General features: G+C 42.1%; 1 protein-coding gene across 2 annotated transcripts; it reads left to right on the top strand.

Annotated features, from left to right (window-relative positions):
• The first annotated feature begins 4,447 nt into the window (after nt 1–4,447).
• MRPL39 (mitochondrial ribosomal protein L39) lies at nt 4,448–21,800 on the top strand. Of its 2 annotated transcripts, XM_084843543.1 has the most exons (10): nt 4,448–4,549; nt 5,390–5,596; nt 6,350–6,489; nt 7,589–7,688; nt 9,297–9,364; nt 12,326–12,438; nt 13,551–13,616; nt 14,852–15,005; nt 18,005–18,052; nt 19,454–21,800. In XM_084843543.1, exons 1-10 carry the CDS (start codon nt 4,501–4,503, stop codon nt 19,517–19,519), a joined length of 1,011 nt encoding a protein of 336 aa, XP_084699669.1. In that variant the 5' UTR covers nt 4,448–4,500; the 3' UTR covers nt 19,520–21,800. The 2 variants fall into 2 exon arrangements, with proteins under 2 accessions (XP_084699669.1, XP_084699667.1); XM_084843541.1 differs by lacking the exon at nt 19,454–21,800 and having other exon boundaries at nt 18,005–18,227.
• Nucleotides 21,801–24,389: the final 2,589 nt, after the last annotated feature.

The following is a 24,389-nucleotide window of genomic DNA, read 5'->3' as shown; positions in this document are numbered from 1 at the left end:
CAGGTTCCTCCTTTTTACCCTTTTTGAAGATAGGGACCAGTAGCCCTCCTCCAGTCATCTGGCACTTCACCCATCCTCCATGATTTCTCAAAGAGAATAGACAGTGGTTCTGAGATTTCTTCTGCCAGTTCCTTTATTACTCTAGGGTGCAGTTCATCTGACCCTCGAGATTTGAACTCATTCCAAGTAATTAGGTGTTCCTTGACCATATGCCTATCAATCTCAAGCTGCAATCCTGCTCCTTCAGCCTGTACTTCACCTTTGCCAGGGGTGTCATAGACCCTCTTTTGGGAGAAGACTGAGCCAAAATAGGAATTGAGCACCTCTGCCTTTTCCTTGTCATCTGTTCTCATTTTGCCATCCTTATTTAATAGCTGAACCACCATTTTTTCCTCTGTCTTTACTATGCACGTAGCTGGAAAGCCTTTTTGTTGCTTTTAGCATCCCTCACTAACATCAGCTCATTCTCAGCTTTAGCCTTCCTGACACCATCCCTACAATTCTGTGCTACCTGCCTGTACTCTTCCTTTGTAGCTTGGCCTTCTCTCCACTTCCTATATGAGTACTTTTTTGTTTTCAGGTCATCTTTAGGTTTTTTGTGAAGCCACATTGGCTTCTTCTTTTGTCTTCCACCTTTTTTTCTTGTTGGAATTGTTTGTAATTGTTCCTTTAGAATTTTCTTTTTTAAAAAGGAAACTCCCAAAGCTTCAAACCTTTGAAGCTTCCCAAAGCTTCAAAGTCTGACATGATTTCTTTGTAGCTCCGCTTGGCAGTATCATTTGTTCCCACATGGATGAGAACAAAGGTCAGTGGGCATTATGAGTGTAGGCAACCGTTCAGTCATGTCTCTACTCCATCCTCCTAGGAGACAGCATACCTGGTGAGTCCATGGGTCTTTGTGACATACTTGGGTTTCGATCCTGTGCAGCAAGGAGTCTCCCACTACTACTACTCTTCTCTTGTTGTTGTAGGCCTTGGCTTCATTGCCTCTGCTTGACTGACCTTCAGCCTCTTGCTCACTCTCATGCGGGTTCCCCTGTAATTCTTTCTCTGCAGGCTGTCCTACTTGAGACTATCCTCAAGTACCTGGAATGGTTGCATAGCTCCACTGCTTCCACTGGTGTAGAGTGGCTTCTAGTTCTTCTGCTCCGAACTGTCACTCTTTTCCAAGGAGTATCCTCTACTCCATTTTTCCTCACCTCAGCATTTTCCTCTTCTGCCTCAGCTTGCTGTTGCTCTTCTAGCTTCTGTTCTTCACTTTGCTGCTGTAGTTCCACCGTTCTGTCCAAGAACTCTTCGTGTTCTCTTATTCCCTTGAGGGTCGACACTCACCGTTCCAGTCCTCTTACTTTTTCTTCCAACAGTGTGATCAACTTGCACTTGTTGCAAGCGTAGGCCTCATTGATCTCAGGCAAGAAAACAAACATTGCACACACCTTGCAGGCCACCACCACTGGAGAGTCTTTTCCTTCCATAGTCTCTATTCCCTTTATGATATTGATAGCACTAAATTACCATCTTCATCATCTCTAGTTTCTCCATGCCTGTCATATGTAAAGACAGAGAAAGATTGCTTGAAAAAGGTCTTTGTGTGCTGAACTGTGAATTATATTTTAAGAGCGTCCCACTGACATTGACCTCATTCACATGATCGCTGTAGCTTAAACAAGCCATGCTAGCTTGATCAAGCTGTGGTGCATGCTAGGCGCAATCTGAATAATCACTGCCCAGGTGCGGCTCATCGTGTTGTCCAAACCCAGGCAGCATGGCTTGTTGGAGGGCTGAGTAACTTTCAAATAACCCAGCAACAGGCCATGGATTATTTGAGGGTTGTTTAACCCTCCATCAAGCCATGCCACCTGGATTCGGATGACACGACAAGCCACATCCAGGTGGTGATTATTCAAATTGCACCGGCATGTGCTACGACATAAACGATCCACTGTGGCCCATTGCTTGGTTTGAACGATCACTGGGGTAAAGAAGCCACTGTAGCTTCATTTCCACACCCTGTGCAGGCCACTCGTATGCCCTCTATTTGCCTAATTACCTGCACTGTGGTGTGGGTTATCGTGTCATCCAAATCTGGTGAGTTGTGCGGTGGGGGTGGCTTCTAAACCACCCCAAAACATCTATAATAAGCCATGGGTTGTGGGGTGGTTTAGAAGCCACCCTCGCCTTGCACATCAGTGGATTCAGATGACATGAGAACCCATGCTGTATCATGGGTAATTAGGCAAATGGCGGGCACACGAGTGGCACATGTGGAGGCTGGGGGAAAAAAACACAGTGGCTTTTCCCCAGTGATCATCTGAACCTGGCCATTGTCTGTTCTGTCTTCTCAAACAAGTGGAACAGCAGAAGCTTAGGAAGAATTCATTGACGTGGGCAGATGGGGTATGCAAAACAGCAAACATTAGAAAATTCTGTAAGAATTGGTCAGGTGGCTATGTGAAATAGGTCACCAACCTACATTTCAGTTCTCTGTATGTTTATATAATATATTTACCATAAGTACTATAATATATACTAATAGCAATCTCTTTATGTAGCCAAAATGGCACCATCCACACACGAAGGGGTATCAGGAGGCATGGGAAAACTCCCAGGATTTGCAGAAGTACAAACAAAGCTTCAGGAAAAACCCATCTGGGAACAACCTCAAACAGCCCATTGAGGACTGAGCATGCTCAGTGGGCACGGAATACCGACTGTCTGTTGGTGGGGAGAATGGAAAGCTGGGGAAGGGAATGGGGTAGCTGGAGTCCTTAACAGGACTACTCCATACTGCAACATTTTGTTGTAGGTCCTACTAGTACTATAATATTTATAATTATTTTTAAAGATGTATGTAGCACATATATAGCTTATATAGCATATCTGTACAAAATATATTATAAACAAGTGGAGAGCTGCAACAAAATCTTGAAGTTTATTCCCAGATAACATGATACTCGTCCTAACATGAATAAGCAAATCTCTCTCCCTTTCCCTTAAAAAACACACAACACCATAAAGTCAGCTGCCGTCAACATTCCTGGAGACTACTAGGTATGATCAATCCTTCTTGGGTTGGTATTTTTCCTTTTCTTTTCAATGTACAAACTATTTTTTTTTTCCTGGCAGTCCAGTTAACTTTGCTGCTGCACAGCTCCCTTTGTTTCCCTTGGACTTGCCACAGGCAAATACCCAGTTCTAACCTATTATAAATGTAAATCTCCATAGATGTGAAGGAATCTTTTATTTGTACATAATTTTATTCGACAAATTCAGAGTCTGATAGATGTGGCAGTCGCATGTTCACCTTACCTTAGCAACTGAAGAGGTTTAAACTCAACAACCAAAATTTTAGTGGGGACAAGTTTTCAAAATTTAAAAATTCAGCAGTGCTTTTTTAAAACATGAGAAGCTTCAGAAATTCGTTCTATAGACTCATATTTAGGCCTGTGTGCAGTAGTAGAATATCCAGTGTGCTGGGGTGGATTGTGTAGAGAGGCTGGTGGACAAGACATGTCTTGGCTCCTGTACAACCCACTGCTATCCATCTCTGTCCAACAAGAAGTAAGTCCTACTGATTTCAATCGAACGTACTTTCAAGTAAGGTGCTTAGGACTGCAGCTGTAGAATGGAATGTCTTCATGAGATGAATGGAGGGCCAGCGGCATTATTTAATGTGAGCCAGTTTTAGTTTTCAGTGCCCAAACTGAACCCTGCAAGTAACCTTCCTTTCAAGCATGTGCAGAATGCCATTGTCACATCCCTGAGGACCCACAACCTACCTAGAATTCCAAGGCAAAAGGCGCCACCTCTGGTCAGGATTGAGCCCTAGAACTTTTCAGATTAGAAAATAACTGCCTTTGTTTAAGACTACAGCTCAACCAGCAGAAAGGGAGAGGAGCGTTGTGGCCACCTTTTCCTCTCCTGGAAAAGTACCCTACAGCTGCACAGCAGACAGAAAGTTAATAGGTGCAGCGTTGTCCATTACTGAATCTCTACGCTAGGGAAAGCTGCGTCTGTTGAATATCTGCCTGTGATGTTATATCAGTGAAAAGTGTTTGTGGCCCGTGCGGACTGAAAAAGGATCCCTCGGGCAGGATGAGTGAAGAGAGGATCCCCCAAGGGGGCTGGCGAGGGAAGGGGGCAAAGTTGCCCTTGTATAGGTGCCGGGACAGGAGCGACCCAGGGGATACGTGACATTTTTCTTCCTTCTCCTGCCGCGCCCTTCCCCAACCTGACGCGCTGGAGATGTGTCGCACTAAAACTCCCATCAGCCCCAGCTCGCATGGCCAGTGTCCAGGAATGCTGGGAGTTGTAGTCCAACACATCTGGAGGGCGCCGGTCAGCGAAGGCTGCCCTCCAGCGCCCGTAGGCAGAGCTGCGAAAGCGGATCCGCCGGTAGCCGGAACGCGTGTGCCTCCGCCGCCGTTTCCGGAAGGCGGTGAATGTTGATGCTCGGCGTGCGCCGGCCCGGCGGAAGGGGGCAAGGCCGCGGCGGCAGCGATGGCTTCGTATCGGGTGGCTCGCGGATGGTGGAGGGGCTGCAGCAGGAGTGAGTGCACGGGGGGACCTGGAGGCATGGCTGGGTTAGGCTCTGAGTGTGTCCCCCCTCTTCTTAATTGATGGGGGGATGCGTACACGCCCCGTTTGAACGTATGCTGGTTGCAATGCGGAAGTTTTCAAATTAAAACCTTTTAAACCCCCCCGCCCCACCGCTCCCAGTCAGAATAATCCTTGCCTGTTGGGGCTGGCTGTTTGTTTTTAATCATCGATTAAGGTCAGGCGACTCGCATGTGCTCAAAAACTTTTTCTGTATCGATGCCTCACATGTTCCAGGCTTAGTTGTGAAGCGTAACTGTGGATTTGGAGGCTGTGAGTTTTGGATCCAGCCAGTTGAGCTCGGTGTGATTGGTGTCAGACGTTTATCAGTTTGCAGTCGTAGTGCTGCGTTGCTAAATGTAAATAGAAAGGACGGCAAAGTTGGTAGGTCTGGCTTATGTTTGCTGCAGCATGTGCTGCTTGTGAAATGTGTGGAAGCTTGTAATGTGATCTGTGTGTATTCTTTCGGAATGGCCGGTATGATTTGACTGGGATGTATTAGTGGACAGATAATCCTGCCATCCCCCAAATTTGCAGACACATCTGCTTTGAACAGGTAGGCTTTTTCTTTTCTTTTTTGTAGTAGAGGAAAAGCACAGTGGTTACTCAGTTTCACAGTTTACAGAGCTCCTCACTATGTTAGCAATAGCTCCTGAAGCAAGTGATAATCCCCCTCTCTTTGGTTTTACTCCTATCAGTAGAGCTTGCTCCCCAGTAAATGTGCTAAGGAATGGGGTGTTTGTATTTTAAGAAGAAGCAATATGGTGTTTAATGAGAGTTCCTTTCTCTCCAGGGTTTGTTTCAACAGCTCCTGCTCCTCAGCTCTCAACTGCTGAGATTGCTCAGATGCGCAATGAGCTCTTCACAAAAGAGAAAGAAAGACAATTGTCTCTTTATCCACGAATTGAGAAGATTGAAGTAAAATACATTGGCAAATCTCAGCCAGGCACTCTATTTATAATGAACAAAGGGCTTTCCACTCCATACACTTGTGCTATGCGTAAGTACATGGAACAGAAGTCTGTGATTATGTCATTCTAGATCTGAATAGCAAATCAAAATCATGCTTTGTTTAAAAATTGGACAAATGCATCAGTTAATATTATATGAAGAAGGAATGTTTTAGTGTGATAAAGTTTCTTCTCTTAGTAAATATGGCTTACTGTTCTAAAGGGCTTATATTACCTAGTTCCATTACCCAGTCACTCCTGCATCCCAGTCAGATATCTCACTGTCCGTGGGTACCTTCTTCTCCCCTCCCCCAATATCTCACCTATTGTGGTGGCATAACAATCCTGTATCTCATGCCTTGATAGTTCCCCCTTTTCTCAGCTATCATGAGCTTGCCTGTCTGCCTTTTAATTCTAGATCTGTCAAGCATTCCTAACAAGTTAAGAAGGAAATTAATTAACATATTCCACCTATCAGACTCCTCTACAACAATCTATAAAATACTCAGAACAAGAAGGGAGGCTGACCCCCCCCCCCCCCCCCGGTACTAGCTCAAATGGTTTTAGCCTTTGATAGCATCTGACAGCGGGTTAAAAAAGAGTGATCAGCAGCAGCTGATTCAAGGGACTTTGTTGCTCTTTGCTCTTTTTTTTAAGCTATTGATTATCTTCCTGTAAATCAAAATGACATTTTCCCCTCTGGCTGATTATCTTAAACTTTTGACATTAATAACATTCTATAGCTGTACTATAGGAACATGATGATTTGGGGGGTCTTTTTTGAATTTTGTCTTCTCTCCTAGATTTAAGTGAATGGCACACTAAGAGATCTGTACTCGCTCTTGTAAATGGACAACTGTGGGATATGTACAGGCCTTTGACTCACTCATGTGAAATTCAGTTTCTTACTTTCAAAGATGAAGATCCAGAGGAAGTGAACAAAGTATGTTTATGCCAATTTCCTCCAGAATGTTTTCTTTCCTTTGTCTTTAACTTTGCTTCTATAATGCCTGAGGGACAGAAGCATTCAAGTTTTAAGTGTTGTTGAATGCAAGCTCAGAGATTGGGTTAAAAATAATTGGAACATAATCATACTCTGTTTCTCTTTTACATGTTCTTCTAGAAGCTTGTCTTCCTGGCTTTCTACTACTATTATTTAATTACACATATCTGTAGTATGTTGTATCTGTTTTGCCACATACTATATAAACAATCCTCTTCTTATTCCATGGGCCACTGAGAAACAGAACACTATAGCAAGCTAAAGGAGCTCTTTCATTTATAGCTCTGTTCTAGAGAACTTCATATTTCATAACATTCTACTACCCAATCAAACAGGATGCATCGAAGTATTTTTATGTGGAGAACAGCCCTATTCCCCACACTCCCCTTTCTCTGCTAGCAAGGAGGCTGCATATGAAATTTATAGCAGGTTGGTGGAAAGATGTAAAGGAAGTCAGTAGTTATCTATCATACATGATATTTTGAGTTTTTAAGGGAGCAATCCTGTGGCCTCTAGAGATGGTCTGAGGGGCCATGGGATTGTTTGAATTCTCCCAAGGTCGGAGGCAGCGCTCTGACTTCAGAAGAGGGAGTCGTCGATCCAGCCCCCTTCCCCTGCCCCCTCACAGCCAGCATGGAAAGAACTGCGCCAGATGCTCTCCAAGGTCAGGAAAGCGGCCTTGGAGAGAGGGAAAAGAAGATGTTTAAAGGGGAGGGGAGGAGACTGGAGAGGCCAGAATATGAGCTATCCTGAGGTCTCTCCAGCTTCCTTCCTTCCCCCTCCAAAGCTCCTTAGTGACATGGGCAAAAAAGCCTGACTAGCGAGAAACATAGGACGAGGGGCCAGGGTGTTGAAGATTGCCTGTGCTGCTCCTCCCACTCTGCATTGGATGATTGGAAGCCTTCAGGTTTGGGGGGTTCCAGTCATTGCGAGTGCAGTTGATAGGATTGCACTCTAAAGCTTTTTTTTCTAAACTGAATCATCTTGGCATAATTTGACTTCAGAATAATAAATATCCATTTGACATCCTCTGTTACAGGCTTATTGGCGCTCTTGTGCTATGATCCTGGGCTGCGTATTGGAACATGCATTTAAAGATGAATACTCAGTCAGTCTTGTTAGAGCTCCGGAAGTGCCAGGTACATAAATCCGTTTTGTAAATTTCCATTATCCTTGATGAGTTACCTATTCCAGCACACGTAGAAGCTTCTTATATTAGAGGTCTGTTTAATTTATGCATTTTAAAAGTTTGGGAAATACAGTGATATATATATATTATGTATTTGCATAGCTAATGGCCATCACCACATCTTGTAGTAGATAATTCTATAAGTTAATTTTAAACTGAATGAGGGGGAAAAAACTTCTTAGCTGTTCTGTATCTGCTGTTGATCAGCTTCATGGGATGACACCAAGATTTAGTGTTCTGTGTGTATGAGAACAATTTATCTCCATTTTCTCCACATTCGTATACCTCAATTTTGCTAAGCAACCCGTGTCCACTGATGACCATCAACTATATCTTTTCATTACTTTAACTAAAGATCCTGTGATGCTAAAATATTTATTACATTTTCCAGGGTGGCATATGTTCCATTATTGAGAGCCAGTGTAGTGTAGTGGTGAGAGTGACGGACTGGGAGCCGGGAGATCCGGGTTCTAGTCCCCACTTGGCCATGGAAGCTCACTGGGTGACTTTGGGCCAGTCACAGACTCTCAGCCCAACCTACCTCACAGGGTTGTTGTTGTGAGGATACAACGGTGAGGAGGAGGATAATGTAAGCCGCCTTGAGTTCCTTGCGAGAGGGAGAAAGGCGGGGTATAAATGCAATAAATAAATAAATAAATAAATTTATTACATCTTCCAGGGTGGCATATGTAGGGTTTTCAGAAAGACTGACCATCCCAGAGCATCTTTGCTTTAGAACATGCCTTCAGAGCAATACGCTGAAAAACGTATTTATTTATTACAAATATAGATATTATTTTTACTTTTATTAGTCATTCTGAGTGGCTTACAAATTAAAACAATTCAATATATACTATTTATATACAATAAAAACAAATTACAAACCACAGCAGAACAGAATAAAAAAACTTGTATAAAACAACATGTGCAGACTTAGACTGCGATCTTTTACCCATTTACCAGGGAGTAATTCCCACTGAACTCAGCGAAACTTACTTCTGAATAGACATGTATAAGATTGTGCTGTGGAATACCTAAAAGGCCTGATCAGATAAAAAGGTTTTCACCTCTGCAGAAGAGAGAACAAAGGTAGTCCTGGGTAAAACCTCCTGGGGGAGGGAATTCTAAAGATGGGATGCAGTCACTGGAAAAAAGCCCTTTCTCCAGTCACTGACTGCCTTACCTTAGAAGGTTGCAGAACTTGGAGCAGGACATCAAAGACCAATCTCAATGCCTGATCAGATCCATTTCTCTCAAATGTGTTAGCCTTTTCTTCTAGAGAAGATGCTCCCAACCCTTGTGACCAGTTTGGTTGTTCTTCTCTGAACCTTTGCTAGCTCCACAATACCCCTTTTGAGATTGGGCAACCAGAATTGTACACAGCTTTCTGCACGTGACTGCACCATAGCATTGTATAAGGGTATTTCAGTCCTGTAGGAAGTTGCCTCATGTTGGCTCTCATTAGAATTGCTAAGTGTCTTTCGTATAGACTTTGAAATACCATTTTCACCTATTTCTAAAATGTTGATTTTCTTTTGAATCTCGACTCACCATGTAGTGATATCTGGAGCTTTCTGCTATGATGTAATCTTGGACAGCAGGCTTGACGAGTGGAAGCCAACTGAGGTAAACATAATTGTGATTCTTTGGATGGTTTTCAGTGTGGCCTTTCTCTGGGGAGAATTACTTGCTAATGTTACAAAATGCAATGGATGTTCTTGTCCATGCAGATTTGCTGTGGCAAAGATTTTATTTATTTATTTATTTATTGCATTTATATCCTGCCTTTTTTCCTCTTGCAAGGAACCCAAGTGGCTTACGTTATCCTCCTCCTCTCCATTTTATCCTCACAACAACAACCCTGTGAGGTAGGTTGGGCTGAGAGTCTGTGACTGGCCCAAAGTCACCCAGTGAGCTTCCATGGCCGAGTGGGGACTAGAACCCAGATCTCCCAGCTCCCAGTCCAACACTCTCACTACTACACCACACTGGCTCCATTTTGCTGCTGTATTGCATTTCCTATAGTGAAGAATTGATTGCATTCACATACTCTGTGATAACTAGGGATGCCTGAAGAATTTGATTTTTGTGCATTCTGATGCAAACTGACCTGACCTCCACCCCCAACTAATGTATTGATTGGAATGTAATTCTCTTTTTGATTTCTCAATTCTCTTGATTTTATGGTCCTGTTCTCAGCTCAAAATGTACAAAATATGTTTTTAAAAGGGTATTTAAGGATAAAATATGTTTACAATGCATATGTTGTGATAAAATATTTAAATACAAATTTTTGCGTGGTTCAGAAAAAATCACAGATTAATGTGGAAATGAGCCGGAACAGACTTATGAAAGAACACATGCAAAATTGACATAGACCGAAAATAGAATTAGTGATAACCCTTAAATACTGTCCTGTATACAGTGTCGGACTGTGACCTGGATTCAGATGTTAGGCAAACCCTACACTTATTAGGTGTGTACAGTTAAGATTGATACACTGATAAGTGCATAGGCACCTGGGCTAGAGCATAAGAACATAAGATCAGCTATGCTGGATCAGACCAAGGTCCATCTAGTCCTGTATTCTGTTCATACAGTGGCCAACCAGATGCTTGTGGGAAACCTGCGAGTAGGACATGAGTGCAACAGCACCCTCCTGGTTGTGTTCCCCAGTGACTTCTGTCTTCAGGCTGGTCATATTTTTAATTTACCTGTAGTTGGCAGAGCCAAACAATGCCTATGGAGTTACTCTAGCATTTGTATTTGCATAATATGAGGCCTAAAGGCAGAAACAGCTCTGTATTGCTGGGAAATGCAACTGTGCTGATCAGATGCTGTAATGTGATTAATATGTAGTTTTATCAATGATTCAAATTTCTTTTGAAGCAAGGCCTCTTGAACTATGTTCACTGATATGTATAAGTTACAGTTGATTTAAAGTTTTGCTTTTATTGCACCAGTATTTGTTCTAATGGGTTACAGTGCTGAAAGAAATGGATAATTCAGTCTATTTTTGTTTGCAGCGAAATCCGTTTTACTGTTGAAACAAATGGCCTCAGAATAAAGATGAAAATGGTTATTACATGTCTTATTATATCAGATTAAAAACTATTCTCTAGATTAATATGACATGAAAATAAGTTAACAGCTAAAATGAGAAATAACTATACATTAATCTTGATAAGTGAAATTGACAAGTGAGACCACCACCTGTATAATTCAAGGTACTTGTCTAAGGTGCAGTCTTTTGGGGAACATTTAGATAATCCTATCCTATTGGACAAAAGAAACTCAGTCAGCTCTGCACAGGCAATAGAACAGATAATACAGAAGGCCTTTAATGAACAGAACACCAATCCATAAATGCAACCACCATTCATATTGCTTGGAAGTAAAGTGATGTGTACCCTTTTTATGGGTGACTGTAAATTGAATAAGCTATACAATTTTCCAGTCCCTAAACTTCAGCAGGAGTTGTAGGCCTTTTTTTCTGTCTAAACATGCATAGGATTTTGCCCTAAAAGAACTATACAGCATTTCAGCCAGGATAAACATAGGTACAGTTAACATTTACATTTTCTTATTGTCTATAACTTAAAGTCTTACCTTACCACAAGTTTGTGCAGAAACAGGACTATCCTAAGTAGTTTGGCTTTGGAAAGCCCACTGGAGGATGGTGATTAACTTTCAGGCCCTAAATTTAAGTCACCTGACTTATTTGAAGTGAAAGAAGCCATGTTGACCATAAGAAATATTCCAAAATCCATATTGCTGTAATAGCTTTATTAGGCCAACCAAAAGATCACCCCAAAACACACCCTGTGCAGGCTTTCAAGATCCTCAGGTTACTCCTTCAGGCAAGATATTGAAAAAGCAGGAGTGGGAGGGATAGTGAGGGGGAAAAGGGTGACTAGATGGTGAAGTCACATTGTCTAGAAATCCAGACTAGTTAGTCCCAGGTGTTGTGAGGGAGTAGGAGTCTGCAGGCCATTTGATGGTTACAGGAGGGCTCTGCTGCCTCTGGTTATGCTGGGAAGAAGTGTGTTTGTGCAGGGGGTGGGGGGAATGTTGCATCCTCCATTTGGGGGAATATATTCTCCAGAGTGTTTTCCATCCTGGTCAAAGCACACAGTCTCCTTTTGTTGGTGGATCACAGAGAGAAATTAGGCAGTTCTTATATTAACAAAGCATGAGTTAATGTTAGATGTTTTAGGTAATGAAAGTCAATTGAAGTCAATTTGGGTAGCATTACCTAGTGGTTGGAGGGGATGAACTCTCTGAGAATGAAGTCCCAGCTTCTGGTGGTATAAAAAGGAGGGCAGCTTTGTTGTCCTCCTTTGTAGCGTCCTGCTGTAGGGTGGCTAAATGTGGTATTTTCCAATCCTCACAGAAAAGTAAAGGTAGCCACGCTGACCATAAGAAAAATTCCAAAATTCATGTTGCTGTAATACCTTTATTAGGCCGACCAAAAGATTATCCCCCCCCAAATTGTTTGAGCTTATTTGAATTCTGTTTCAATTCTGTATCCCTTCTTTGCCTTGTTGATTTGTATGTGCCTATGATTTTCCTTTTTTTGCTTTCAAGGAAAGTCTCCGTTCTTTTACTAGAGACGTTCACAAACTAATTCAGAAAGACATGCCATTCGAAATGCTGGATGTTGATGCAAAAGTGGCGCTTGAAATATTTCAGCATAACAAGTCAGTATTAACATTTCTGTCAAAATGTAAAATGTAATTTTAAAAAAGGATCGCATTTATATTTTGCAGAAATTGAGATCGAGTTTAACAGCATACATTTTATCTATAATTTAAGTTGATCTTTAAAAGCTTTAGTAATTTTCACTTACCGGGATACTAACCTGAGGTTTTCAGAACATTAACCAGCAGATGGCAATGGAGTGTTACTGATAATTAAAGAAAAAGTGAAACCACTGTGAACATAAGCCCCACTAAAGCAAGCAACCATATATGTCATGCATACCAGTGGGAAAGCTGACATATGTAGCACACTATCTGCTATGTAGTAGATAACAATCTACTATAGAGAGTTTGAATGGGAATGATTGAAGGGGAATGTGCTGTCTGGCAGTATTGCTGTACTTGAGCTTGAATGTATAGGGGTAGGGAAACTTTTTTGACCTGGGAGCCAGATTTCATTTCAGACATGATCTTGGGGGGCGGAGGGAGGGATTATAGCTGTGGGCAGGGCCACAGGCAAAAGTGGGTGTGGCTGGAAATCTAGCCCCACCCACTTTCAATAGTTACTGCTTTATAGTAGAAAGTATGTCTACTCAAAAGTAAGCATGGGCAGCATGTCTACACACAGATAAGCAGGACAAGACTCTGTTTGTCTACTCACAAGTAAGCAGGACTGAATCACTCAGCAGTTTCCTCCCCTGGCCTTGCCCTCTCTTCAGACAGCTGCTGATCAGACATAAGAGGCTTTCTGTCTGTGGCAGAGGGGGTGGGGCCAGGAGAAGAAGCTGCTAGGCTAAATGGGGAACACTTATGAGCTTTATTAGGCCCATGGGGCAGAGGTTCTCCCTCCCTGGTATATGTCCTACTAGGACAATGTAGATCTTATAATTGCAGCTGTGTCCTTGAGAAGAACCTCTTTAGGGAGAGGGCACAAGGGAAAATGAATCCTCAACCCTATTGGAGCTAGCAGTTAGGAAGGAAAAATAGTACATATAGTCATGAATATACAAACATTGGTGGAGTAGCACATATGTATTTTTCTACCTAAATTTACTGTCTTATATTGTATACCTTGTGAAGTTGAGTTATGAGTTTCTTTCCTTGTGTTTTAGGTTCAAACTGGACATGGTTGAAAAGAGAGCTTCACAAAATTCTGAAAGAATTGTAACAGTGCATAGGTGAGCAAAATGCATGTTTGTCTTGTCTTATAGCTACGATTCTTTGGTAATTTTGAGGTTCCTTTCTTTGTGTCAAAAATGGTTTGAGCTTCTACAGATAGAAACAGTCAACTTGGTTGGCAGTGTTAAGTTCTTCCAATCATGGGGTGGGCAAACGCATGGGCAAAGATCTCATGAGGATGTTTTCTTGAAGCTCCAGATGAAAAGAAATGCCTTCCTCCCCTCTCTTTAAGTGTTGTTAATTGTCAGTATCTACCCATGATGCTCTAGGGGCATGGTGAAAGGGTACAGGTCAGCAGTCCATCTGGTGGCCCAATCTACTGCTGGAAATCATGGTATTGGTTATAAGTGTCTGGGTGCTTGTTCCTGACCTTGGTTGTGGGTTGATATTGAACCAAACTAAGTGGCTTAATGCTGAGTCAGTATGGTGTGTTTACTGTGATGCTGAGTCAGTATGGTGTGTTTACTGTGAATCCCCCTGCCACGCACACACAAAAATGTTTCTCTTCTCCCCATAGTTTTTTGCACTCCTTGGTGTAATGGTACAAAATCGTTTACAAGAGGGTAGGTGTCTGGTGGACTTCTCCATTGCTACGTAACCAGGCTGACATTGCTTTGCATTGGGATGCAGTTCTTAATCTGCCTCCTATGGAAAATAAAGCAATGCTGTGTTTGCACATGCTTCTAGCAGGTTGGGCCATCTTCCATAGTAGTGTGGGGGATGGGGAGGGACTGCAGGGTGGAATTGGAAATTGGTGATGAATGTCTCCCCCTCTTCTGATCACGGAAGCTCTGCTGAATTCAAGCCCTTTCCTCAGATGAAAGGGTCTCTTCAGCAAACAGAGAAGGTAATCTTTGGATCCAATCCTTTGTAAATGTTCAAAAACTGACTTTTACAAATCAAAATGCCATATAAGATGCTTTTTACTAGGCACTATATCTGTTTAATTGTTTCAACATAGTAATATATGACTCCCTCTTTGTGTTAGTTGGAAGATGCTTCTCCTCTATGCAGGATAATAGCCTCTCATGCAGATAATAACCTTCATAGTCCTCCTACAAATAGGCATGGCTATAAACAGTATCTGTTTTTCTTAAACAGTTTTGAAAGTGACTGACTAGTGATGTAAGTAATAGGCAAGATGTTAGTTTTGCAGTAAAAGGAAAGGTTTGTTTTTCAGGGAACACTAAATGTTATGTTTGAGATTATCAGTCTCTCCCTGTTTTGCTTTCAGATTTGGTGACTTTGTAGACATTAGTGAAGGTCCTCATATTCCCAGAAGTAGTTTATGTTACCAGTATGAAGTGACAGCCGCTCATAATCTTCAAAGCAGCCAATCTGGACTTCTACGAAGATTCCAGGGTCTCTCTGTTCCAGTTCATTTAAAGGTTAGTAATCCATTTACTTATCAATATTTGTGATTAGGATAAGGAACATGAAGGATGTTTGTCACATATAGCTATGTTTGTGTACCTTTTCGTTTTTCATGATCAGAGTTTCAGTAGATGGGGCAGTGGTAGCTACGATTATTCCAAGTTAGCTAATAGACAGTAGGCTTGACACTTTTTATCTAATGTGGTTAAACTCATGTGACTTTTTGTCAGAATCAATAAAAAAATTCCATTAGCCATTTGAAATTAATGTTGTATATATTTCACAGCACAGCATTAAGAGGATGCAGGATACAGCATGGTTTGTCAAATGTTATATTGAGCTTCTGTATGTTTTAGCTTTCTGTTATCAGCTCCTTTATAGAATCATAGAATAGTAGGGTTGGAAGGGGCCTACAAGGCCATCGAGTCCAACCCCCTGCTCAGTGCAGGAATCCAAGCCAGAGCATCCCTGACAGATGACTGTCCAGCCTCGTCTTGAATGCCTCCAGTGTGGGAGAGCCCACCACCTCCCTAGGTAATTGGTTCCATTGTCGTATTGCTCTAACAGTCAGGAAGTTTTTCCTGATGTTCAGCCGGAATCTGGCTTCCTGTAACTTGAGCCCATTATTCTGTGTCCTGCACTGTGGGATGATCGAGGAGAGATCCTGGCCTTCCTCTCTGTGACAACCTTTCAAGTACTTGAAGAGCACTATCATATCTCCCCTCAGTCTTCTCTTCTCAAGGCTAAACATGCCCAGTTCTTTCAGTCTCTCCTCATCGGGTTTTGTCTCCAGTCCCCTAATAAACTTTGTTGCCCTCCTCTGAACCCTCTCCAGTTTGTCTGCATCCTTCTTAAAGTGTGGTGCCCAGAACTGGACACAGTACTCCAGATGAGGCCTAACCAGTGCTGAGTAGAGGGGAACTAGTACTTCCTGGGATTTGGAAGCTATGCTTCTGTTAATGCAGCCCAAAAGAGCATTTGCCTTTTTTGCAGCCACATCACATGGTTGGCTCATATTCAGCTTGTGATCGACAACAATTCCAAGATCCTTCTCTCTTATAGTGTTGTTGAGCCAAGTATCCCCCATCTTGTAACTGTGCATTTGGTGTTTTTTTTCCTAGGTGCAGAACTTGGCATTTATCCTTGTTAAGTGTCATTCTGTTGTTTTCTGCCCAGCACTCCAGTCTATCAAGATGACTTTGAATTTTGTTTCTGTCTTCCCTTGTGCCTTTTTAGGCAGCATGTAAATGTTTTAAATTAAAAAAAAGCAAAACAGCTTGAGCTCCCTTAAATATAAATGTATATTTGGCTATTTTATGTATTTAAAGCAGTTATACCCCACTCTTAAGTTGGAAAGACTCCCAGAGCAGTTTACAGATCAATAAATCTAAGAGACTTCTTGCCCTCAGGCTTACAATCTAAAAAGACATAACATAAAAGGAAAAGGGAAGGGAAGGGAAAACAAAAACAAGAAAACTGGCACCAGTTCTCAGTGTTACGCCTTTTATTGTTTCTTCCACTGAAGAGCAAAGAGCAGGACAACTCTTCCATTGAGTTCCCTGTAGGGGTGGGCGGATCACTCACCGTCCGTCCCGCGATGGTGTCCGCAAGGGAGGAAGGCGATCTGTTCCTCCCCCCCAGAATCCTCCAGGGCTGCTCCGTGTGTGGAGGATTTTGCGGAGCCGCACTCCTCCGCGGTGCTGGCAATACAGTAATGGCATCCGCCATTACCATATTCCTTGGGTTAATACAGCCGCAAATGGCGTAGTGGATGCCACTTGCGGCTGTAAAGCGCTGATTTTTACGTAAATAGAGCTGTAAACGGCTGCAAGTAGGGTAAACTCAGGGCTTTACGGCCACAAGTGGCATCCAATATTCCATTTGCATCTATGTTTTTAACACAGATGCAAATGGTGTATTGGACTCCACTTGCAGCCGTAAAGCCCTGAGTTTACCCTACTTGCAGCTGTTTACGGCTCTATTTACATAAAAACCAGCGCTTTACAGCTGCAAGTGGCATCCACTACGCCATTTGCGGCTGTATTAACCCAAGGAATACGGTAATGGCAGATGCCATTACTGTATCGCAAACGCCACGGAGCCAGAGTACCGTCCCACAGGGAATCCTCCAGGCTCGGAGTCAAGTGGGGTCGCTCCGCTGTGGATTCTGGAGGCTGGATTGGAAAGAATCCGGCCTCATTGGCATCCGTGGCGGATTTCGCCAACATCCCTAGTTCCCTGCATGGAAGGAATTCAGCAAAATCCTTCATATCAAGTATATTACTACAGTTTCTGTTTTAGAAACCAGCATTGCAGCAGCCAAGAAAATAAACGATTCTTCTAATTCTGAGACCTCTTTATTTTTTCAATCTTCAAAACTGAGTTTTAATGAGCTCTTGCTGCTTTTATGAATTTTTGTTTGTTTTTTATGTTGGGGGTTTATTGTTCAATGCTTTGTAAGCCTTGTCAAGCTTTAGAGAGGCAGGATATAAACATATTTAATTATGTGTTGTCCCTGGTTGATGAGAAAGAAAATGAGGATCTAGGAGGAGCTCGGGCATCTGCTTTCAATCTGGTGATCTGGCTTAGAAAGTTTTAATCATACACAGAGATCTAGGGGTCATACAGAATTGGCTGATAGTGAGTGTCCTGTATAATACCCTTTGTCCTGAAGATTTGCAACAATAATTACAGCAGATGTTTCTGTTATATTGTAGAGAGCTACCCTAGTATTGCGTATTGAGGTGAACTGGTAAAGGTGTTAAACTGTGTGTGTGCACTGGAACAGTGCTCTCTTGGTAGGTTTTGTCGAGAGCTGGAAAAAATCCCAGCATATATAGGACACAAGTTTGCAGTTAGGAATGATTTTGAGTATTTATTGTGAAACTGAAGTGATGGAAGCCCTTGCAAGTGCAATTCATGTCACAGACCATCAAATTACCTGGGTATTAGAAATCACAATGAGGTGTTTATTCTGTTGCTGAATAATTAACTGCACACTTTCATATTCCAGCTTCATCACACTATATGGCACAGGTTGCAGGGAAGGTCTCAGAAACTAGTAAGTTTGAACCTCAAAAGGGCAAACCTTGAATTTATCGTGGCTTATTTTTCTGTCATACAGTGGGTAAAAGATATAACAATGTAGTAGAATTTGTATATGAAACATTGCTGGGGTGAATATGCATTTAGATGTCAGCTGTCTGCGCTGCTCTAGAATTTGGATTTTTCTCAGTGATTATCACACTGCATCACAGTGTAAATGATAACATTTTATCATGTTTCCATGCATGCTAGGAGGGTGAAACTGTGTTGCCTTTCTTTGGGCTGGAAGAACAGCACTATTCTATGGCTGTATGGCTAAAACTCTGGTCTTTTAAATCCCAGAAGCCAAAGAGACCTAAACATATTATCATGTGTGATGACAGTGGCCCTCCTTCCACTCTTCTCCAAGTCTGAGACTGGCCTTAGAGATGGTAGTGATTCATTCATAGTGCCATGCTGTAGGTTTAGATGCCATTGTGTTAATGGTATCTTGCTCTGACATTGCAAATATTCACATATGAATAATTGCTACATTTCCTTTTAAAATATGAGAGCAGCAGCCGTACCCCTTCCCACTTGCCTCTTCTGTGTATTTTAAAGGTAAAAAGTAATGATTTATACATATGTGGGTCTGTCATAATTCATGCTATACACATACAGTATATTTGTTTTTCTGCTGTTTGCCTGAGCCCAAACATCTTTTAAGAAGTGGCCCTTTTGATGCAGAAAGGACAAAGAAGTGAGTGGGAGGGCAGACAATATGAAGAAACATTTTCGAAAATTAAGTTGAAAGAATATAGAGAGACCTGAATTGCAACTGACTTCTGCTAAGCTTATGCGAGTACTAAAATTGGACTCTGAAGAAGATGGCATTGGCAAAGTGATATTGAGTAGTATTATCAAATAGTTTGAATTGTTGATATACGTAAGAGTTTTTAGTCTTTAATGTTGTTGTTTCTTGGCGGATGGTGGATCAAAATGTATACAAACATGTTTAAGTGTTCAGCATTAAATGAACTCTTGTCCAGATTTCTTCTTGTTTGCACATCTCTAAAAAGTACCTGAACCTACTTTCCTTTGGAAGCCCCATCTGAACATGTAACAGCTGAATCATACGATGTAGTGTGTATTAATAGAATAGCTTTCAGAGAGAAGATGGAGCAAATTAATTTTTCCAAGGAAGGTAAAAACCATGCCATGTCTCTGCCATTTCTGCTCAAATATCATAGTTTTATCACTGAGAAATCTCCACATTGAGACAAAAGTGGCTGCTAATATGCAGGTTGTCTAATATGAGCATGATGTTTCATCGCTTGTTCTAAATGAAATAGCAAGAGTGAATGGAATACATTTGGAGCTGGGGCGAGCAGTATATGAAAGTATATATTCTAAGTAAAATACTTGTTATGTTTTACAGGTCAGTGAAGACAGAACAAAAGAAGTAAAAGACGGAAATGAAATCTCAAATACTGTGTCAGCTTAAGTTTTTCTAATTTGCATGTGGGAAACAACTTTCAAAATTAAATTGAGAATTTTTGTAAAAGTATGATTTCATTATTCAAATCAATGCCCCAATGGGGGATGTTGACCAGAGGTTTTGGCAGACTCAAACAGAAAAAACACGTCATCAAAACAGAATTTAGGTGTAAGTTTAGACACCAACAAAAGATTCATAGGTGGGGAAGATGACTGTATGTATTGGTGTACTTGCAAGCTTTCACTTAATTAGTTGAACAGGATCACTGTATAAGGAATCCGGGGACATGGGTTCAAATCCTGATTCTAGCAGATAATGGGTAGTATCCAATAGGGGCTGTCCATGTGCGCACAGCCCCGCCAGCCCAGGTCTGCACATGGCCCTGACACGTACAAAAACACTTGTTTCCAGAAGGGGCAGGTCACGCTCTGTCTGGAAATGTGCGTTTTTGTGCATGTTGGGGCTTTTCCCCGGAAGCACGATATTGCAGCCGTGCACAAACCTGGGCGGGTGGAGCAGTGCATGTGTGGACCAGGGCTGGCGGAGCTGATGGTGCGCTTATGGCCCCTATTAGATACCACCCAGTGTTCTCCCCTCTTAATATCTGCCCATAGTCAGTATTTTCAGTAAAATTAGAAGTTGGTACATATGGACATCTGTGTTTTTTGTATGTTCAAGGTCTAGGGGATGAAAAACTTGAGATGTGGCCACTACAGGAGGGCTACAAGAATGACTTTATATCAGGCATTCTCTAATGTGATTTGGTAACTTGGTGACCCAAAGTTCTGCACCAGGTATTGGGAGGTGTGAGTTCAGATCTGATTTTTGGTAGATGCTGTTACTGTTTCAGTACAGCCACAGTGGACGTGTTCTTTACAGGTTGACATTAAATGCATGGTTACTGCAATATTTTAAATAAGCCCAAATGAGAAATGCAGGTGCAATGGGAGGAAACCATTTAGTTAAGGATGTAGTGAGACGAGAACACAGATTTGTCTTTCAAAAAGGCAAATTTGTAACTGAGGGCAACCTTGTAACTTGCCTTAGTAGTAGAGAATGCATTTAGAGCAACCCTTGTTTTATTAGTAAACAGGCCTGGACTTTACCTCCACTTCTATGTTGTAATCTTTGCTTTTTAGTTATGTTGTCCAGTTGGGAAGAGGGCTGTAATTCAGTATGTGGTGCAGGTTTGGCAGGCTGGGTTATCAGGCTCAGTCCTTGGGGTGTCTGGAAATAGGTTCTATGGCAGTGGGGCAGAAGTCTGACCAAGGTGTTGGTGAGCTGATGCTAGTTATAGCCCCAATTGTCTAACCTAGAAGCGTTTGCCACCATGGCCAGTGTTCAGGAATGCTTGGAGTTGAAGTCCAGAATATCTGGAGATCTACTTTTTGCCCACCCTTGGTCTAACCCAACACTAATGGGCCCCAGACTAGTGTTCACTTCAGGTTGTTTTCCCAGTTGTGTTCCCACCCTTCCTTACATGCTCTTGGCTAATGACCATACATGACTCTTCTCGCCTGTTGTCTTCATACTGTATATGGCTGGCAGCATTTGTTGACAGGGAAAGGAGTAGCCATCTAATTACTCAGTCCTCCTTAGTGTGGATGTTTGGCTGGTTGTGGGGTTGAATTATATCTCTATTGCAGCTTTCTCCAACCTGGTGTGTTTTGCAACTCCCAACAGCCTCAGCCAGTATGACCAATTGTTAGAGATGATTGAAGTTGTAGTTCAAACCACCTGGAGGGCAACCGTATTTGTGAAAGCTGCTCTAGTGGATCCTTGAGAAACAGTACCCAGTACATATTGCCCCTGTTCCCTTCTGTTGAGACTATCCCAGTTTGGACATATCAAAGCTCTTTTCAGTGTACGGAGGGGTTTGTGCTTGTGTATGGGGGAACTTGTCTGTTCCTGTGACACCGCTGCATCAAGACCTAGTTTGATCACTATGAAAACTGCTCTAGTAATTGCAGTACCTGAACTCCCCCTTAGTTGCAGTGATGGGTTTTTCTTGCTGCTAGGATGAAGACTGTAGGAACTGGGCCTAGAGATGTAAAGTTTCTGGAAACTTTGAAACAGTAGAGAGGGGACACCCCCCCTCCCCGGGTTTTGTGTTACAGGGTGGGTGAGAGAAATGGAAATGTTGAAATATGCAATACTTTTTTAAAAAATCAAACCTAAACTTTCCTACTTTAGGAACATGACATGTATTCTGTATAACTTGGCCATCCTGAGACCATATTTATAATATCCATTCCAATAAATAATCTTGAAAATGCTAGCCTAATTTAAGTATATTTCTCAAATGAGTGTCTTGAAAGAGCCGAAGATTCTGATTCTGAACTTTCACTTTAATCTTCATGGACTTCAGAAGATGGGAGGTTTGCATAAATTGAAATAAGTTTCTCAGCTTTTTCACATTCTATTTTTTCCAGGATTGTGTGAAATTACGCATATATTAATGTATCTAATGCAGAAGGTGAAAGAATCATAGAATCATTGGGTTGGAAGGGGCCTACAAGTCCATCGAGTCCAACCCCCTGCTCAGTGCAGGAAGCCTGATTCCCAGGTGGTCTCCCATCCAAGTACTAACCGGGGCTGGCCCTGCTTAGTTTCCAAGATCAGATGAGATTGGGCACATCCAGCCCTATCTGAGCAAATGAGAAGCCAGAGGAGTCAGCAGCTGTGTTTGTACAAAGGCTTTAGCATCATGTTGCAGGAGCAATATGTGTGTCAAACCCCCAGATTATTCTCCTGGACCAAATACCTGTAGATATTCTGTATTCTGCAACATTTGAAAGTGTTTTCCTAACTGAGTCCTAAGACTCTTGCTTGTTTAGTAATCCAGGCTCACTCAGTAGCAATACCGTTCTTTCTCATTCTCTCTCTCTCTCTCTCTCTCTCTCTCTCTCTCAGGCTCAGTGAGGGGACTTTTATATTTCTAGTCAGTAGCCTTCCTCTTAAGTACACATGATGGATACAAATGCTTATGGTAGCATTGTGCCCTGTTCTAGATTGCAACTTACGCTTTGAGGTGATGTCCTACCATATGAGGGCATCAGTACTGTCAAACTGTACTGATGTCCTCATAGGAGTACCATGTGAATTTCACTGGAGTCCCAGTTTTCTTAGCTTTTAACAATAAACTTTGTTCCCTCTTTGACCAATTTGAGTAAATAAATATGGCTAGAAGACAATGGAAGCTGCAGCACTTATGTGTTTAGACTCAATAGCTATGCATAATCAAAGGATAGTATGTGTTGCATCTTCAGTATTTGCTGATGCAGTATGTTTAACCTGATTTCTGTTTTGGCTTTTGAGTTTTTATTCGCAGACCGCATTGCCTGTTGCGGGCTGCTTAATTTTTCAGCCTAGACCGCTATTTGTGATAAAATGGTTATACATAGACTCAGTCGCAACAGTTGGAGCTCTTGCACCCTTGCTTACCCATGGACAAAATGCCAAGTAATCCAGATTAAAAATGATTATTCATTTGATTTGTGCCATGCCTTTCTGCCAAAAACGGCACTCAAAGTGGCTACGATGAGTAATCCAGATTAAAAATGATGAGTGGTTTACCATGAGCTGGTGGTTGTGTGAATTGTACCGAAGCCCCAGTTTTCTTCACCTTAAACAGCAAACTGCTCTTTGACCAATTCGAGTGAATAAATAAGGTAGAAGACCTGGTGTCAGCATGGATAGGCCCCGATTCCCTGCTTTGTCTCCAATATGTTTTATGACTTCCTTCCCCAGCCTGGTGCCCTCCAGATGTTTTGGAATGCAGCTTCCAGCATTCCTGACCACTGGCCATGCTGGCTAGGGCTGATGGGAGTGGAAGTCCCAACTTCGAGTGGGCCCCAGGTTGGAGAAGGCTGCCTCATGAGGCCAGCTTTCCATGCTCTGTTTCTATTTGTTGGAGTGCTGTGGAAGTGTCGTAGGGAATATGTGTGGCTTTGCTAGTGCTTGAAATGCACTTCAGGTGACTAGGCAAAAATGTAAGATGCTTGATTGCATTACTTGAAAACCAAACTCGCACTTTATCAGATTAATAGGAAAAGCAATAGTGCATCAGTCATATTGATCTATAAATCTTTATTAGAACAACTGACAAAGTGGTTTAATTCTGCTGGAGGAAAACTAATATGCTTCGAGAAACAAACCTGTACATGAAGCAGTTTTTTCTTTTGACAACTATTTTCCCAGCATCATAGTGACACATTCTGTGTTCTTTCCTCCCACCAGTGGCAGGTGCTTTTTCATGCCAGGTTTGGGAATAAGCACCACACACTATCAATGCTAACATGTAGGAGTCAGTCAGATTAAAAACCCCTATCACGATTAGCATTAACAACATATGGCCTGCAGCTGAAATCCTGACCTTAATGTAGGATCCATGAACACGAAACCACTGGAGTCTTCTCCTTGATTTACCTATAACAAAGAAAGCAATGGACTTAAAGCATTAAAGAGAGAATGCATTCTAGCGGGGAGAAAAGGACAATAAACCTTTTAAAAGTTTGTAAATGTGGGGTGGTATCCAATTCACCCATCCTGCCAATGGAACAGCTTCTATCAGTGGAACAGGGAAGGGCCAATTCTTACCCTTTCAGGCCCTCAAAAATTTGTCCAAAGGGTTGAGGGGCCCTCTGAAGCAGACTGAGTGTGTGTGCACGCAGGTGGGGGAATAGGAGGGGGAAATCCTGTTGTGCAAGTGGAAATCCCCTCACGCAATGTTGGATTTTGCTCACAGAAAATAGATTTTCTGAACCATTCTTCCTGTTGCAATTACTCAGTAAGACTTAGGTCAAATTTGGTCATGCACTGCAAATATTTGAAATAGGTATAAAGAACGAAGTTGGTTTTTCTGGTAGATCTAAGG

This window comes from Heloderma suspectum, chromosome 3 (genome assembly GCF_057233095.1).
Source record: "Heloderma suspectum isolate Gila_16-S chromosome 3, 16-S_ref, whole genome shotgun sequence".
NCBI lineage: Eukaryota > Metazoa > Chordata > Lepidosauria > Squamata > Helodermatidae > Heloderma > Heloderma suspectum.
This window is presented reverse-complemented; position numbering and strand designations above follow the sequence as displayed.

Bases quoted from the DNA above. Each gene is read 5' to 3' on its own strand.
- MRPL39 (XM_084843541.1), top strand. From the start codon at position 4,501: ATGGCTTCGTATCGGGTGGCTCGCGGATGGTGGAGGGGCTGCAGCAGG. The intron at 4,550-5,389 runs GTGAGTGCACGG...CTTTCTCTCCAG, and splicing joins GTGGAGGGGCTGCAGCAGGA to GGTTTGTTTCAACAGCTCCT. The intron at 5,597-6,349 runs GTAAGTACATGG...CTTCTCTCCTAG, and splicing joins TCCATACACTTGTGCTATGC to ATTTAAGTGAATGGCACACT.